At 34.1% G+C, this 18,602-nt stretch overlaps 1 protein-coding gene across 4 annotated transcripts; it reads right to left on the bottom strand.

The window, feature by feature from the left end:
- Positions 1–10,369: 10,369 nt before the first annotated feature.
- LOC102615779 (metacaspase-3-like) lies at positions 10,370–15,714 on the bottom strand. Of its 4 annotated transcripts, none has more exons than XM_052440557.1 (7): positions 15,034–15,714; positions 14,910–14,942; positions 14,135–14,354; positions 12,462–12,579; positions 11,265–11,414; positions 10,695–10,756; positions 10,370–10,604 (listed from the first exon to the last, which is right to left on the bottom strand). In XM_052440557.1, the coding sequence occupies exons 1-6, from the start codon at positions 15,467–15,469 to the stop codon at positions 10,697–10,699; spliced, it is 1,017 nt and encodes a 338-aa protein (XP_052296517.1). In that variant the 5' UTR covers positions 15,470–15,714; the 3' UTR covers positions 10,370–10,604; positions 10,695–10,696. The 4 variants fall into 4 exon arrangements, with proteins under 4 accessions (XP_052296517.1, XP_052296515.1, XP_052296518.1 ...); XM_052440555.1 differs by having other exon boundaries at positions 14,135–14,465; positions 15,034–15,708; XM_052440558.1 differs by lacking the exon at positions 14,910–14,942 and having other exon boundaries at positions 15,034–15,683.
- Positions 15,715–18,602: the final 2,888 nt, after the last annotated feature.

Raw genomic sequence — 18,602 nt, 5'->3', positions numbered from 1 at the left:
CATTTAAATGCAAACAAAGTACTTCATATGAGCATGAAAAATCACATGTTGGTGAATTGATGAAAGAAAATGAAGTGCTTAAGAAGAAGAGTAATGAGCTCAACGAAATTGTGTTAAAATTCACAAATGGTCAAAAGAACTTAGAAAAATTACTAAGCACTCAAAAATGTGTGTTTGATAAAGGAGGACTTGGGTATAAGCCTTACTTGAAACAAAAATATTATAAGAATTATTTTGTTAAGGCTACCTCCACAAGTGATCATAAAATTATTTGTCATTATTGTAATGGAAATGGTCATATGAGTTTTAGATGTCCAGTTAAGAGAAATGCGTATTATGGAGTAAAATGTATTTGGGTTCCAAAAGAAATTAAATCTAACGTTCAAGGACCCAAGAGTATTTGGGTACCAAAGCACACAACTTGAATTTGTTTTGTAGGTACCACAATCAAGGAATGGTGGAGAAGTTCCTTGATGGAAGCTTGTGAGGATAATCATTTGAGCATGATCTAAGAGAAAAAGATGAGGCAAGATGATTTAATTATTTTGGTAACAATTCTTGCCATATTAATTTTGTTGAATGAATCATGATAAATAAAGTTGCGAAAGTATGCTTGTATGTTTACATGATGGAATTATCATTGTGTGTAATATTGAGTGATTTATCATGATGGATTTGTTTGATGTTAATGTTTATGAAGTGTTTAAGCATGATAGTTAAGTGGTGTGTTTAATTTATTCACTTTTGAATGTTTATATGTTTAATTATTGTGAAAATCTCTAGTCTGCACAAGTTGTAATGAATTGGTCATAACTCCTTCTAGAGAACTCCAAATCCAGCTCTGTAAAATTTATTGGAAAGCTAACTTAATTATCTTTCCAACGGTATATAGTTTGCATGTTACTTTCTGCCTCAAATTGGACTACCGGTTAGCAAAACCGGAAAGCCGGATTCGCAAGGAACGCTTGTTGGACCAAACCGGATTTCCGGTTCTGTCAATTCGGAATTCTGAATTCGAGCTGCATTTTGGCAAATCGGCAAGCCGATTCTCTCTTGCTATCTTCTGGATCCAACCGGCAAGCCGGTTCGTGTTATCCAGAAAACCGGATTTGCGTGAAACATTTGCTGGAACCAACCGGATTTCCGGTTAAGCTCATTCGGCAATCCGGTTTCGGGTGCTATTTCAACTATTCATCTTCTCCCTCTCTTTCGGCTTTCCGTTTCTCTCTTTCTCACTAAAAGCCAATTACTCCTCACTTGATTTCATTCCAAAATCCATCATTCTCATTCGTTTTCAATCCAAATTGATTCATATAAATTATTCTCATCCATTCTTGTGTCTAAAATCATCTCTAAAATTGTTTTAATTGATTCCAACTTACACTTTTTACTCAATATCTTAAAAAAATTCGAATTTGTGCATTTTGAGTATTTCAAATTACCACTTCCATAGTGTGCTCTCCTTATGGATTTTACCATAGTTTTCTATTATATTATGCACCTACATTTTCATATGCATTGTTGCTTTCATTGTGGATTGATGATGATTATTATTTGATATTTGGATGCAAATGTTTTATTTTGAGCACAAAAGATAATCTTGGCAAATTTGATCCAAAATTTGATGTTGGTATTTCTCTTGGCTATTCAAACACAAGCAAAACTTATGGAGTGTATATCAAAAGAACTTTGATTGTGGAAGAATTTATACATGTTATATTTGATGAGTCTAATTCTTCCTCTATGGAGAAAGTTGTTGTTGATGATAATGTAGATGAAAAGCTACAAGAAGATTATCAAATGATAGCCAAAAGAATGCACCACTTGAAAATCAAAAGGAGCAACATGAAGAAACAAATGTGGAGTAAGATGAAGGTACTTTTCAAACACTCCCTAAAGAGAGGAGGTATATTTCTTCTCACCTTAAGAATTTAATTTTGAAGATCCATCATAAGGTGTAACTACTAGATCATCACTTAAAAATATATGTGAGCATTTGTAATAATGGATTTGATCACTTGTTCTTTAGCTCATAATGATGGCTTTTTAGCTATGTTGATTTTGATGATCTATAATGGCATATGTTGATTTTGATTATCTATATATTGCTATTATATACTTATGCTTTGATGACAAAGAATGTGCTTTGATGATTCCATTGTAGTTGATGAAATTTGATCTTATGGAATCTATGATTGGTGAATGGATACATTTTTTGTATGCTTTCTTGACGTATTGTTAAATATCCATTACTTGCTTTAAATAATATCGAAAGGGGGAGAAATACATGATCCTTGAGATCTTGGCGCATATGAGAGTGTAAATTATATTAAAATGTCACATTAGATCTTTGATGAGTTTAGTTGTCTTGATTTCTAAAATGTGATTAGTAATTATATGTTTTTTGAATTGTTGACATTATGCTCTTATGACTTTTGCATTCCCTTGCTTAGCTTATTACTTGTTCTATTTTGGATAATATGCTTTTTGAACATTTTTATTGTCCAAAGGGGGAGACAAAGTAATAAATCATTTTAATGATATAAATTGGGGGAAATAATATGCATTTTGAGCATTCTTTTAATGGTTGATATATGATTATGGAATCCTCGGATTTAATTGTTACAAGTGTTTGAGGAATTCATATTGATTTTGATGATTAATGATTATATGTGCATTGCTTGATGAATGGATGGAGTTGTTGATTTATTATAATTGTTTAAGCTTATATGGAAGTATTTTTAACCATGTTGTGTATTTAAGGATTTGTTCATTTTTAAAGGGGAGACTTTGCCGAAATTTTTTCTCGCACAAAATGGGTAATATCTTTATTAAATTATTTTTAATGATTTTGTTTCAATTGCATCTATCTATCTTTTCTTTTCTTTTTTTATGATGAAAGGGGAGATAAATATGATTTTTTTGGATAAAATCATTTTGGTTAAATTTTTAATTAGCTATTTCGAATATGATCCGGGGAGCACATCTTCTCCACCTCCATAGTTTCTGAGTTCTGTTTTCGCACATACATTCTTCATTTTGATTTTTAGCATTTTTATATTTCTCTCATGGATTTTGATGCATATATTTGTGATGTTCTTGATGATTACATGATTGATGATTTGTGATTGACTGATTGTTGGATATTATCATATTAGATTATTTGTGGATATTGGAGTGTTGATATATGTTTGTTCATGGAGTTGTTGGCTTGTTGGAAGAAGCAGTTGCTGTTAATCTATTTTTGGAAGTGTTTTTTCTCTCACTTTGTATTACTGGTTTTGCTCATTTTTAAGGGAAAACTCTGCCGAAATTTCCACTCGCCATAACCGGACAATTTTTTTTTAAACGGATTTACGTATTTCTTATTTCCTCTTTTCTTTTTGATGATGAAGGGGGAGATATTTTGTGGCTTTTTAAGATGAAGATGATTTTTTTTTGGGATTTAATGACATATTTTTTTTTGGATTTAAAATGGGAAATTTAAAGCAAGAATCCTTTTATTCACATTTCTCATTTTGGCCATACATGTAGGGGGAGCACATATTAAGGGGGAGCTAAAACTTTGAATGAAATTTGTCATCATCAAAAAGGGGGAGATTGTTAACATAAATATGTTAATAATATTGATTTTGATGATAACAAATTTTAAATGTATTTTGACAAAAATAATGGAGTTATTTCTTAATAAACGAAAACTCTTTTAATCATTGCCTTATTTCTTCATAAAAGATGGATTTCAAATTAGAAAGAAATTCTCTGCAAAAACTTGTTTAAAATTGCAATACTGGTCATAAACGGTGAACCGTTTATTTTAAACGGTTAACCGATTAAAGGCAGAGAGTAACACATTTCCTTAACCTCTAACCGTTCATGGAAAACGGAAAACACCCAAGATGGGAAGGTTACTGGAAACTAACGGTGAACCGTTTATTTTTAAACGGTTAACCGATTATCACCAGAGAGCATCATATTGCCTAAGCTCTAGCCGTTTACGCTTAACAGAAAACACCCAAGATAGGAAGGCTACTGGAAACTAACGGTGAACCGTTTCTTTTTAAACGGTTAACCGATAACGTCCAGAATTGAGGGTTGTCCGCCTCTGGTATTGATTAACTGATGTTCATTTTGCAGGTTACTGGAGACAAACGGCTAACCGATTATTGTTCAAACGGTTAACCGATAATATCCAGAAACGTTACCTCACGCAAGTCCTTAACCGTTTAGCGTAAACGTATAACGAATGCTCATCTTGCAGGTCTCTGGAAGTTAACGGCGAAAGGGCAATCCTAAACGGCAAACCGTTTATTTGAATTCTGGTCCAACGGTAACTTTGAACAAGCGAAACGGTTAACCGTTTATCGTTAACGGCGAACCGTTTTCTGCCCGACAGTTTGTAACGGCTAGATTTTCAGCTCCAGATATAAATAGGCTCATTCAAATTCAAAGAAGGTTGATCACAACACAATCATTGAGCTTATATTCGAGAATACAATCTTCATTGAGCTTTAAACACATTCTCTCTCCATCTATTCACACATTGGGCATTGATTTGTAATCTTAAATATTGTGTGAGAGAAAAATAATTTGTAATCTTCTACTTTGAGTGATTGTAAGTGTTGGGATACACTTGGGTTAAGAGATTGGGGATAATCTCTTGTTGTAAAGGTCCATTGACACCTTGGAAGTCAATTGTAAGCGTTTGAAGCCTTGGGAGGCTAGCTTAGTGAAATCCTCAAGCCCGGTGAGCTTGGAGGCGTGGACGTAGGCGGGGATTGCCGAACCACGTAAAAAATCTTTGTGTTTGTTTTCTCTTCCCTTACTCTTTTAATATTGTGCATGATTGAATTTATTGTTTTCAATTTGATTAAGGCAATAGATTAAATTGTTGAGAGAATTATATTGCATAATTTTTAAAATCCCAATTCACCCCCCCTCTTGGGTTGCATACTTGTATTTCATATAAAGTATTTGATTTCAAAGACGGATGCTAAACTAAGGTTGATTAAGTGGATTTTGTTACTACAAGAGTTTAACCAAGAGATTATGGATAGAAAAGGCACTAAGGATCAAGTAACAGATCATCTCTCAAGGCTAGAAGCAGAGGCAAGCACTCTAACTAAGCAAGACATAACAAAAACTTTTCCTGATGAGTAATTACTGATGATATAGCATGCATAGATGCTACAACAATCTGGATTCCTATAGTATGCAGATTTTGTTAGTTATTTGGTGAATATAATACTACCACCTAATTTCCATTACCAGTAGAAGAAAAGATTTCTCCATGATGTCAGAAGCTATCAGTGGGATGACCCTTACTTGTACAAATTGTGTTGAGATCATTTGATTAGAAGATGTGTTCCTAATCAATAACTTTTCAATATTTTACAGTCTTGTCATGCTACAGCATATGGTGGACACTTTAGAGGACACAAAACAACAGCAAAAGTTCTTCAAACAATTATTATTGGCCATATATTTTCTAGGATGCTTACGAGTTTGTTAAATATTGTGGCAGGTGCCAAAGAACATGAAACATCTCTAAAAAGCATGAAATTCCATTAACCAACATCTTAAAGATTGAACTTTTTTATGTATGGGGAATAGACATTATGAGACCATTTCCACCCTCCTTCGGAAACTTATATATCTTGGTTGTTGTGGACTGTGTATCCAAGTGGGTAGAAGCTGCAGTATTGACAACAAAAAAAAATGATAAGGCAATGGTGAAGTTTCTTTAGAAGAATATTTTCTCAAGGTTTGGCACTCTTAAAGCCATAGTTAGTGATAAAGGAACACATTTTTACAACATGATGTTTGTTGCAGCATTGGCAAAGTATAAGATCAAGCATAAAGTTGCTACAACATTTCATCCACAAAAAAATGGTTAGACAGAAGTGTACAATGGGGAGATAAAAAATATTTTGGAGAAAATGGTGAATCCCAATAGAAGAATTGGTTTCTTAGATTAAATGACTTCTTATGGGTTTACCGAACAGCTTATAAAACTCCACTTGGCATGTCTCCATCCATAATTATTTATGGGAAAGCATGCCATTTGCCGGTAGAGCTAGAGTACAAAGCATATTGGGTAATAAACACAACTGAACATGGATATTATTGCTACAACAGAATAGAGGAAGTTACATCTTTGTGAGACAGAAGAGTTAAGATTGTTTTCCTATGAAAATTCAAGAATCTACAAGGAGAGGACCAGGTAATGTCATGACAAGGAAATCCAGCAGAGAGAGCTCATTCTAAATCAACAAATCTTGCTTTATCATTCAAAACTAAAGCTCTTTCTTGAAAAATTAAAGTCTAGATGGTTAGGGCCTTTCAAACTTATCAAAGTTTATCCTCACAGGGCTACTTTAAGATGAAAAGACATGCCAAGAATTCAAAATGAATGGACAAAGAGTAAAGCAATACATTGGAGCTGCTATGAACAATCCAAGGGAGGATTTGTTCTTAAAGGACCCAACTTGAGCAATCAGGGATGGTCAGGTTGAAAGACTTAAAATCAAGCGCTGATTAGAAGGCAACCTAATGGAGGAAGTTGTTTTAAGTTTTTTTAAGCATTAAATTTAGTTTTAAAAATTGTTTAATTTGTCTTTTTGTTATTTTAATTGTACATCTAATTTCTTTATTTTTTTTATTTCCTTATGTTAAATTGCAGCAAGTATAAGTTGACATAAAAAAAAATGTGTGGATAAAGAAACCAAAAGGAATTGCTGCAACATCATTTACAGCGTGGTAGTTAGAAGATGGTTCTCAAACAACAGAGGCATTTATCGTTGTTGTTGTACCAACAGATTGGTTGTTATAGCAACAATTTTTACCACTGCACTGTCAACTTTGGATTTTTACTATTAGAGGGCAAACATGCTCATGTCAACAGATCAGAATTTATGACAAGGACAATTCGACAAAACCGGATTTACCGTGACATATATCCTTTGCTTTCTTTTTAAAATTTGTTTTTAAAATTCAAAGAATATTTCCAAGTTTATCCTATTAATTACCTTTCTCTTTCCATTTTTCTTTTGCTATAAATTAGGGCTTTACTTTCACTTTGAATATTTGAAATTCACTATTGCTCTTTCTTGGCCCATCAGTAACTTTCAACTTCTTTACCATTCTCATGTTCTATTCTTTTAAGCAAAACAAAACTCTGTTCAAATTGCTATGCCAAAAATTAAAGCACGTGCTGGTAAATTGATAGACCCCAAGTGTTTTTATAATTTTAAAGCTGAGGAAAAATTTGAAGACATTATCGAGCGTCGAAAAATTCTGGAAGAAAAGGGATTTCAATTTCTAAAATAGCCAAAGGGGATGATAAACAACATATACATTGTTGTAACACGAAGAGGATGGATCAAGTTTTGTGGTCACCCCCAAGACTCCGTCATTCCGGTCGTTAAAGAGTTCTATTCCAATATGTTACAACAAGACCAACACAACATCTTTGTGTGGCAAGTGCAAGTACCTTTAAACTCTCGAGTTATTAATGTTTTTTATGACTTGCCTCTTGTGATTGATTGTGAGTACACTAAATTTGCTGAGAACATGACTGTAAATAGGTGGGGGGAGGTTCTTAAAACCTTCACTGTTCAAGGTAGTAAATGGATAAATGAGGAGGGTATAGTGGTCAATGGGATAGACTTGAAGCATATTGCTAAGGTTTGGGTGAAATTATTAAAATCTAGACTAATGTCGGTTACCTACACTACAACAGTTTCTCAAGATAGACTCATACTGCTATATGTTATAGTAATGTGTTTAGTCATAAGTGTTGGAAGGATTATTGAAAAAGAAATTAGATAGTGTACAACAAAGAAGTAAAAATCTATTGCCTTGCTGTTTCCTTAACTTATCATAGGCATTTGTGTGGACTCTAGGGTAAAATTTAAGGCAAGTGATGAAATAGTGAAGAATGAGGGGCTATCACTGCTAGAACAATTGAATGAATTGCTATGATATCCACTGCTGCAGCAACCCTAGAGCACTCTGCTGCAACTAAAGTAGAACGAGCCACGAGGATTGAGCAAATGTTACAAGAGCTCAGTGATAGGATAAATGCATATGTCTAAGCACAAAATGAAGAAAATCATAGATTTGGGACTTACTTAATACATCTTGAAGAAAAAAAGCATCAATTTGCCAGATATATGAAGAGTAAACATGCAAATTTCCCTGAGTCACAGCTGCAACAATTTAATTTTTCAGAGAGCTGAGAAGGTTATTCCAGTATAAGAAAATGAAGAAAGAGAGAGTGAATGAGAGTTAGCAGAAGAGCAGCAGTAAGAAAAAGGGGAGGTTGTAGATGTTGAAACAGAAAAAGAAGAAGACAGTGAAGATGAGGAAAATGAAGATGAACCACCAATTGTGACTTCAAAGAACAAGGGTAAAAAAAAGATTTTGATCGATGAGGAGTCCAAGCCAGAGGAAGAAGAGAACATTGTTGCAGCTTTAGAGGAGGCCATTAGCAGAGTCACATAGGCAAAAGAAACAAAGATGAGTTTGAGGGAAATAATTGCGAGCATCACTGTTGAGCAACCAGCAGCAATAACTCCTTCACCAACTGCCACAAAGAAAACTCCCACCAAGTCTCCTATACCAACTCCCACCAAAACTCGCATTGCTGTAGCACCAAAAGAATCAAAACTTAAGAAAACAAAGACAAATGTGCCCAAAGTCACAGAAGCCGCTAAAACCCTTCAAACTAGCCTAAACAAGAGTCAGAAAAAGAAACAGCCAGTTGTTGTACCATTAGGTTCACCAAAGGAACATTTGAGAAGTGGAATCATAGAATAAGTGAACATTTTCAGCATGTGCTGCAGCAGAACTTCAAACAATAAGGGGAGTATCCCCTGCCTGCCCAGTTTAATTTTACTATTTCAAAAAAAAATTTCCTTTCTTTTATTTATTTTATCTTGTTTATTGAACATTTATTTTTGATAATGTATGCATGTCTGTCTTTAAATCATTTTGTGTGCATGTGAGGACACCACACTTCTCAAGTTTGAGGGGGTTGTGCTATGATGTAATGTGTCTGTGAATGAATGTGTTTGTGTTGTGTGTGTGGCTTTGTTTATCCACCATTTTTATATGGATTAGAAAACCCAATAAGGATAAATTGAGTGTTGAAATGGGGAATGAATTACTGCCAAGCATAGACAGACGTTTATAGATGAAGGTTGAAACTCTATCTGAACAATTAGGTTTTGGTTGAGTTTTGTGAGTATGTTGTACCAAAATCAGATAAAACAACAAGGTTTAAAATATCTCAAGTTGGGGGGCGGGCCTAAAATTTTTTTCAAAATTATTACAAGTGTGCTAGTTATAGAATAAAATTATACTCCAATGACTTAGTTGTTGAGTAACCAGGGCTAAGTATGCACCACATATGCAGACCTAAGTAAAAGGGTAGTGAGAGTTATAAGCATTATTGTAGCAACTATTTTTTTTTAAAAAAAAAGAGAAGAGCAAGATAGGTCTTCTGTCTAGGATATTGAGTAGCATGTCTATTTATGCAACCCATGTTCAGCCTTGAGTTAAAGGTGTCTATAGATAAGACTATGTTATAGCATCTTAGACGTTTTTGGTGCAGCAACTCTGATATGTACATTGGTCAAGTAATTGAGTGGCATTATTACAAATGATAGACATTCACATGAAGAATCAATGTTATACTGAAAGGTATGACACTGAAAAAAAAAATTTTGTTGTAGCACAGTTTGAAGTCATTTCTTAATTTTTGTTCCCTCATAAGAGGAAATGTTTGTTATTTGATCTTTAAGTCATATTTGATGCTTGTGTTATACTGCAACAACTCTGGAGCTGGATCAAAGTGCCACACACACACTTTGGGCAGAAAAAGACATAAGTCTAGAACCAAAATTGTTTATGGCAATTTTTCAGGTTTAAGAATGTGATATATGTCAGGATCAAGCGCTTACCGCTAGGCTAAAATCTTAAGTTGATAGCCACGGTGCAACTTTATTTCCTTATACCATGGAAGCACACAGTCCCATAGTAAGCGGTGGGTGGGCATGACGGGCTGCACACATTTGTAATTGTGCCAATGGGCATCCCACACTAAGCGGCGGGTGGACATGAAGGGTTGCACACATTTGTAATTGTACCAACGGGCAAGGTAGCTATGCCCTAGGTAACCTTACTGCCACCTCAATGGAATTACACGGAAGGATGTTACACCTACAAGCGCACAGAAGAATTGCTGGGGCCCTATAACCCCAACAATCTCCCTCCCACAAAATTGCTTATGTGGCGGCTTGAATCCGGGATCTCGTTCTGATACCAATTGTTAGGATCAAGCACTTACCACTAGGTTAAAAGTTTAAGCTGATAGCCAAGGTGCAACTTTATTTCCTTATACCATGGAAGCAGAGAGCCCCACACTAAGCGGTAGGTGGACATGAGGGTTACACACATTTGTAATTTTGCCAACGAACTGTGCAGTTACACCCTAAGTAACCTTACACAAAAAGATGTTACACCTACAAACGCACAGAAGAATTGCTGGGGCCTCATAACCCCAACAATATGAGGTGCAATATGATGCCTTTGAAACATAGCACCTACATTATGCATAAAACAAACCTAGATTAATTTAACACATTTAATCTATTTTAACTATATAATTTTGTAAAAGCAAAAGAAAATATTACAATTATAGTATGAATTGCTTTGTGAAAATGTCGAATGTCTCAGATGCAGACAGTTGAGGCTCCTGAAAACACCAAACAAAAATAACTCTTTAAATTAGTCACCTTAAGAAACTTTACTCAACCAATTCTTAAACTTACCCTTAAATCACACTTTCAAACTTCATAGTCAATTTTTATTTTCTCAACAGTTAACAATTCTCTTGTTCTACCCATTATGCAGGTGATCATATTCTTAAAAGAAATTAAACCACAAAATTAGCCTCATACTATTTCTTCCTGTAGCATAAGCTTTTCTGTGTGTGTATAAATATATACACAGTCCTATCAATGTTAAGAGCTCAATATTTGAATGTCAATTAATATGTGATTCAATTATTGGAGGATAAAATAATAATTTTAAAAGTTATAAAATTCATTATCCAATAAATCAATGAATTATAATAATGTATTCTCAAAAGTTAGAAGTTAAATATTGACATTATTAATATTATTTGTTAAACTTTAAACCTTTTGGTCTTACAACAAGAGGCGATCGTAAGATTCTTATATGTTTCTGGTTATAAAATATACCTGGATTACGTCAGTGTCATTTGGCATTAGTGAGGGAATAGCATCGCCCATTGCAGCAAGCAGTCGACCATATGTGAGGCAACGTTCATTTTTAACAGCTTGGATAAAGCTAGAAGTCATAGCACCTGTGACATCTTTGCCTGAAAAAGCCTGCATGCATGTATCATTCCAACCAACTAAATTAAACCATTTTTTTATTTTGATACATACATATATACAAACATACATGCATGCATACCTAGGCTAAAGAAAGTTGAGGAACAAAATCCTGCATATATATATTTAAATTTTTTTTTTTTACATATTCTCGTATTTAATAGAAATCTATCTCCACTTCATTAAATCTTATTTGAGAAAGAAAAATTCTTCAGCCTCCATATCTCAAATGGGGATTTTAACTGCGATAGTAGTAGTCCACCATTAGGAATATGATCCATCTCTTTTATAGCCAAGTTTGTTAAATATATACGTCAACTAGGGATGGCAATGGAGTGGAGAGGTCCACCCCATTCCCCACCCCATTAAAAATTTCGCTTCCATTCCCTACCTCATCCCTCAATAAATTTAGTGGGATGGGGATGATGAATCCTTATGTGGGGAATTATTTCCCCATCCCCACCTCATTGTTTATTTACTTATTTTATAATGAGTATAGATAAATGATTTCAGTAAATTCATAATAAGAAACTTAAATAAAATCGTTACCATATTACAAAGTATTTAAATTATTTAAAAAAATCTCCAACAAAATGAAACAACATCTTGAAATAATATCAAAACAAAAATGTTTAAAGAGAGCAGTACGTTGAGAGAAAAAAATAAAATATAATAATGTTTTAGGGTTAAAAAAGAATTATAATGTAGCATTTTATTTTAGTTACAACCTATTTATATTAGGTAAAAATAAAAAGAAAATTTATTATGCAATATTATTGAACAAAAATTTAAAAAAAACCATATATAATGGGATTGGAGTGGGGGTAGGGTAGGGAGTGTAAAACCAAACGTCATCCCATTAAGAATTTGGGGATTATGTTCCACCCATTTCCCACTTAATTGCCCAAAAATTATTTAAAATTCACCTCATTTGATGTGGAGCCCCGTGAGACTGCAAACTGGTGAAAGATTTAGCCACCTCTAATGTCAACATAAAAAAGAACAAGAAAAAATATTGTATGTGTCAAAAAAGTTGCTCACCGAGGTACTTGCAGAGGTTTGATTATCAGAGCAAGCACTAAACGAGAGGGCTATCCCGCCGCTTGTGCCTTTATAGCAAGCTGTTGGAATTCTTTGATCTTCCCATTTGTACTCTTCACTAGTAAAAATACCGTACAATAATTAGCCAAAATTTTCATAATGATTTCTTATTATTAATTCATTATAAGGGAGATCAACACATTCCCAATAACGATTTTCAGCTTTACCACTCTTACAAATTTTAAAATATTGCAATACCCTCTTGTGTCAAAGCCTTCATTGAAATCCGAATCATAAAACAATCATCTTTTTCAAGAATAAATATGCATCGGCGAAGAACCAGGACGACTAGCGTGGGATAAAGACTTCGGAAAAACTTCAATCAAATCCTTCTAAACAAGAAATGCTAAAATTGGCATTTAAATATTAGGGATGGCAATAGGGAGGGGATGCGATGGGAGGGAACCGACATCTCCGTACTTACACCCGATATTTTACATATGTCCCCACCCCCTCCCCGTCCTAGTTAGAATTGGTTGAGGGAATCCTAATCCCCTCCGTGAATAATATTAGGGGATCTCCAAGGGTCTCTTATCCCCAAATAACTGATACATTTTTAGTTTTTTATTTTATTTTAATTATATTAAAATAATAAATTTATTTTAAAAAAAAGTAGAGTTAAGGCGGCTGCTGTTGTCGAAACTTAGAAATTAGGTTTTACGATTTTTCTTTGACTTTTATCTTATTAGATAAAAGCTTAAAATATTTAACAAATATTGTTATTTAAAATATTTTAGGCCAACAGAATCTTGTCCGCCCTTTTTAATATCCTAAATAGAAATTTAAGATTACAACTAGTCAACCATTCCCCAAAGTTTTTTAATATATATATATATATATTGATATTTGTTATTTATACTAATATTTAATATTTTACAATTTAAATTTATTATTTATTCACTAATAATTTTAAAAAATAAAATTAAAATTAAAAATTAAATGGAGAAATGCGGAGGGGATGGAGATTCCACGTCATGTCCGTCCATTCTCGGAATGAGAAGCTCGGTAAAAAATCATTCATGTCCCGCCCACAAATGAGAAATTGGATATAAAATCGTTCCCATGCCCTCTCTGAATGGGAAAAATCTCCTAGGGTCCCCGTTCCCATGAGGATTTCTGCCATCCCTATTAAAAAATGTTATTTTGACCCCGATGAAAACAAATCGATTTAATTTTTAAACAATTTAATTTTTTCTTTTCCCTTAATATTTCTTAAATCTGCCCAACCATTCTCTATAAATTACAAAAATAAAAATTTAACTTTTTTTTTTCATTAATCGAATGTTTTAAATAAACAACAAAAGCACTACTGACAACTTTGACTAGGATTTTTGTGGTTCATCAATTTTCAGTTTTGCTTTAATTTGAAGGAACTAATCACTTATGTATAGTTAGGTTTATGAGCATACAATTTTTTTTCCCTATATATTAGTCTAGGCCGCTATCAAATTAACTGCTAGCTTGACCACTGGAAACATTGTATTACATTTTAAAACATACCTAAAAGTAAATAGTAAAACCAAAAACAATCCAAAAAATGAGTCAATCTCCTTATTATAAAAAAATTCATATATATCTAAATAGCTAAAAAGAATTCACATATATTTAAATACCCGTTGATCTTGCACACATATGGTAGGTCCAATACAGTTCCACTGTAGCAGGAATCAATGATGGCATGCAGTTTTGCACCACGGGGCAGTGGCCTTACAATGGTGGCATTGATTTCATCATCAATTATAGGGCCTTCGGTCTCATGATCAAGCGGACAGATGGTTTCATCAAACCCATCAAGCTCATCTTTGTTGTAGTCCTTTTGCCTTGATCCATGGCCTGAGTAATAAAATACCAATGAATCTCCTGGCTGGCAATCTTGCGCTAGCCATCGCATGGCCGTTCGAATGTTTTGCTTTGTTGGAATCCTATATGGATTTTTCTCTTCTTCTGTCAAATTATACGAATATTTTGTTCATATTGGTGGATATTATATAAGAATGTAAGAGTGATGGTAAATGTTTTCTTAATCATTATAATTTTGAGTCAACTACTTAGTTAATTCCTGTATTTTCAAAGTTATCTAAAAGAATTATATTATATATTTGTCTTTGTTAAAATATATTTAATTATCATCTATTTTAAACGGGTTGCATGTCAAATTTGTTTGAACTCAAAATATCCGACATCAATACTATTTCAACCTTGAAAATTTTTTAATCAAGTTCCAGTTTTGTCCACTCCTCTGCCTTATAAAAAAAATAAATCAAAGAAAAAGGAAAATTAAGATTACAGCTGCAAAGAAACAACGGGATGTTTGAAACAATTTAAAAAAATACAAAGGTTAACTGAAAAATAATTGACTCAAACTGTAGGAACGAACAGAACATGTACCCATAAAAGTAATCGAATGCCATTTATTGGTAACTGAAAAATAAGATCGAGCTTTAAACGGAAGGTATTAGACAAAAAAATGCAATAATGCTAGCTTATTAACTTAGTAGAGAGCAATTTATACCTGTCAAGATGACTACGCAGTCACTAGGAAACCCTAACATGCGAACCAAAAGAAACCACATACTCTTAACATCATTTATGCTGCCAGTAAGCATGTAATTTGTATCATTATATGTTACTCCACATAGCAATGCTTTTTTCCTCCCATAAACCGGAGGAGGAGCCCACGCAGGTCGCGGTTGGTCTATGTAATAATTATCACAGCCTTGTCGAGGATACTTGCCGTTTCCTGGACCAGCTGCCAGATAATTGCTCGGCACTGTGGTGACAACGTTATGGTGTGGTTGGCTCACTGCGCCATATACTTGAGCCCATCGCTGAGAGGATGATGGAAAGCTCGTTACAGATCGGCACGCATGGCATCGAGCGGCCACTGCCTGTGGTGGTAGCCATAGTTGCCGCCCACATCCGCCACATCTTTCAACTCTACTTGTCATATTGATTTGTATATGCTTTAGGCTAGAGAGGGCAACAAATGAAAAAACTCATATGCCTTTTCAAGGATGAAAAGGCAGTGAATGGGAGAGGGCTTTGGTAATTATTTGATTCTTTCGCCATCATGCATTGATTTCATTCCTTTGATCACTAAAGAACCAGATTCGCATATATTTTTTAGAGGCAGAATATATAACGATTCTTTATATCTTTCGGTTTCGACTTGTCTAAGTAATGACTAATGAGTTCTTTTCGTGTGATAAAATTTAAAATTGCAACCTTTATTTCTATAATTCCGCAGAAAAGTTTTTAGTTCAAAGAGAAATAGAAAATAAACTCACAAAAGTTTTCTGAGACTCCTTAATTAGATAGTTTCTATTTCATTTCTGCATTAGTTAATTGCAGATTTAATCACAATGTTTTCTCGAAAAGATGCCAAGCAACTAGATTCCATTAGGGCCACGTTTATTCAATTACCGAGAAAAGAGGTAAAGGAATACATCGTAGGTATAAAGGCCACACCTTATCTCTTGCTTTTTCATATTAAACTTTGTTGATGAATGGTTCAAGCATCAGTTCGGTCCAAAATTCTCTTTGGCTTTTCACACTATGTAAGGAAGAGTTTTCAATGAAATTCTTTATTCCTAAGGCGAATTCTAATTATTACCTTGAAGTTGAAGCTTTCTAGTTAGACCGCTAGAACAGATTTTTCTGATAGCTTGAAGTTGGAGCTTTCTAGTTAGACTGCTAGAGCAAATTTTTCTAACCATAAGGTTCTAGTGGTGATGGCAGCATAGTCCTAGCGCGACAGCCTTTACCCACGCCAGCGACAGGTTTATAAATTTTTAATTTTAGGTTGAATATAGTAATTATTTTATTAATAATTGCTTTAAACTCTTATCTTCAAATATATGGTAAAAGAAAATAGGGTGAATTTCACCCGACCCCCTTATTTGACTGAAATATGTCAATTTAACCTTCAAAAGTATGAAAACTTCAACTTACCCCTAAATGCCGTTATTTTTAACAATTAATTAATTAGGGGCGGATATAAACCCAAAACGTTTTAATGTTGAGGGTCGATTTATTTTAGAGATAAGTACAGTCTCAAATATATTTTACGTTTGGGTTCAAGAATCCGAACTCAAAATATTTCTTATTTTAAAATTAAAATATATTTTAAATTCACACAATTGAAAAATATTTAATTTAATCAAATAATAATAAATATATATATATATATATATATATATATATGACAGAGCTAAAACCCGAAGTCCAAACTTACCTCTAGGGATGGCAATTTGCGGGCTTGGGCCGGGCTTTTTAAAGCCCAGGCCCAAGCCCGCATCATTCAAACAAAGCCTAGGCCCTTCAAAAGCCCGTCCAACTTGGACGGGCCGAACTCGGGCCGGGCCTAGACGGGCCTGGGCCGGGCTCGGGTCGGGCTTGGGCTTTTTAAATCAATTATAAAATATTTTTTAAATTAAGAAAAAATATTTAAATTAAAGATAATAATCTAATATATAAATAGAATAATGGTCAAATACATGAAATATTAGTAATACAACCTAATAAAATAACAAATACTAATATAAAAAATTAAACTAATTTAATATTTTGAATTTTTTCTTTTTTATTTAAATTAAATTTATTTTTTATTCATAAATTTAAAAAGCCCGGGCCAAGTCCGGGCTTTTTTGCGAAGCCCTTGTCCAGGCCCAATATATGTGGGCTTTGTAATTTTTGGGCCCATATCCAGGCCCATCCGTGCGGGCCGGGCTTTAGGCCCGCGGGCCTGGGCTGGGCTTGGCCGGGCCTGGACAAGCCCGGGCTTTTTTGCCACCCCTACTTACCTCTCTCAAAACGCTGGTTAGACGTCGCCAAATACCAAGCTTCACCGCCAACATCGCTCTCCTCTCTCGCTCAAAGACCAAGCTTTGCCGCAAGCCGCTAACCTTTCTCGCCGGCGCTCTCATTTCTCACCGGACTCAACACTGCTCGCCGCCTTGGCCTGCGACGAGGCCGTAATCTGTGAAACATCGTTGAATATAACTAAGTGGTGTGTTCCATCCATTAGCCTTACAAATTATTATATAAGTTTGTTCAGTGATGTTGGATTTGTTATTACGGTTGTGCTTGATGGATGATCATCAATTCGCTTTGTGTTGAAATAATCTTGTTATTAATTACGGATGTGCTTGATGGCTACATTGACACTTTTCTCATGTTTGAATTTCAATTCATGCCAAATTTTCATCAAACAAAGAGATCTTTTTTATTGTTAATTTGCCAGGGGCAACTAATCATCGTTCTGTTTTGGTCAAATTATATTAGAAATTATAATAAGTCAAATTGGTCGTACTTGAGTCGTTTTGTAATTTCAGTTTAGTTAGGATTTAATTTATTTTCTTAATTTTTTTACGATTATAATTAAGTAAATTTTAAGCTGCCTCATCTTTAAAAAAATTAAGTGACCCTAATAAATAATATTCCATTTATTTCCCTAGGTACGGCAACAAAGCCTTGCGCCTTGCTCGTGCCCTAAAAATAAAAAAAAGGCAGTATCGTCCACAGCCGCCGGCTTCAGTTTAATTACCGGAAAAAAAAGAAAAATTATTTTGAGAACTTGTTAACAAAGATGGACAGTGTCTTTGTTAACAAAGATGGTATGCGTGTTCAAACGTTTCTCATTCTTTTGGTTAATATTCTTAAAAATTTCAGTTTATTTTATTTCTAATCAGTCGGTAGTAATCAAGATTACTTGAATGTATAGCCATTGCAAGATCCACTTCACATGTGCCACCGGCTCATTACATTGTCAAAATAAAATCATTTTCAGTACTTGCTGAGAAAGCAGTTGAGGAGAAATACGAATCAGGAGCATTTGAAGCTGGAGGCTACAAGTGGCATGTATATACCTATATAAATTTCTTTTTTCCTTTATTGCTGTAAATTAAATAACTTATGCCACTACCTTTTCTTTTGTTGTTGTTGTTGTTGTTGTTGTTATATCATCTTGATATATAATCAAACAACTCCTTAACTTATGGGTTGAGTGTCATTGAGTTCAATTGGTAAAATCTTTTGGGCCGAAACAGAAGATTTGGGGTTCGAACCTACTTTACAAAGATG

Source organism: Citrus sinensis, chromosome 5 (genome assembly GCF_022201045.2).
Source record: "Citrus sinensis cultivar Valencia sweet orange chromosome 5, DVS_A1.0, whole genome shotgun sequence".
Lineage (NCBI taxonomy): Eukaryota > Viridiplantae > Streptophyta > Magnoliopsida > Sapindales > Rutaceae > Citrus > Citrus sinensis.
Note: the sequence above shows the minus strand (reverse complement) of the source record. Positions and strands in the feature narration are given on the sequence as shown.

Excerpts from the sequence above, each read along its gene's own strand:
- LOC102615779 (XM_052440555.1), bottom strand. The coding sequence starts at position 15,469 with ATGACAAGTAGAGTTGAAAGATGTGGCGGATGTGGGCGGCAACTATGG. Across the intron at positions 14,943-15,033 it reads CTGCGTAGTCATCTTGACAG|TTACCAATAAATGGCATTCG; the intron begins GTATAAATTGCT and ends CTTATTTTTCAG. Across the intron at positions 10,757-11,264 it reads ATGACACTGACGTAATCCAG|GAGCCTCAACTGTCTGCATC; the intron begins GTATATTTTATA and ends TGGTGTTTTCAG.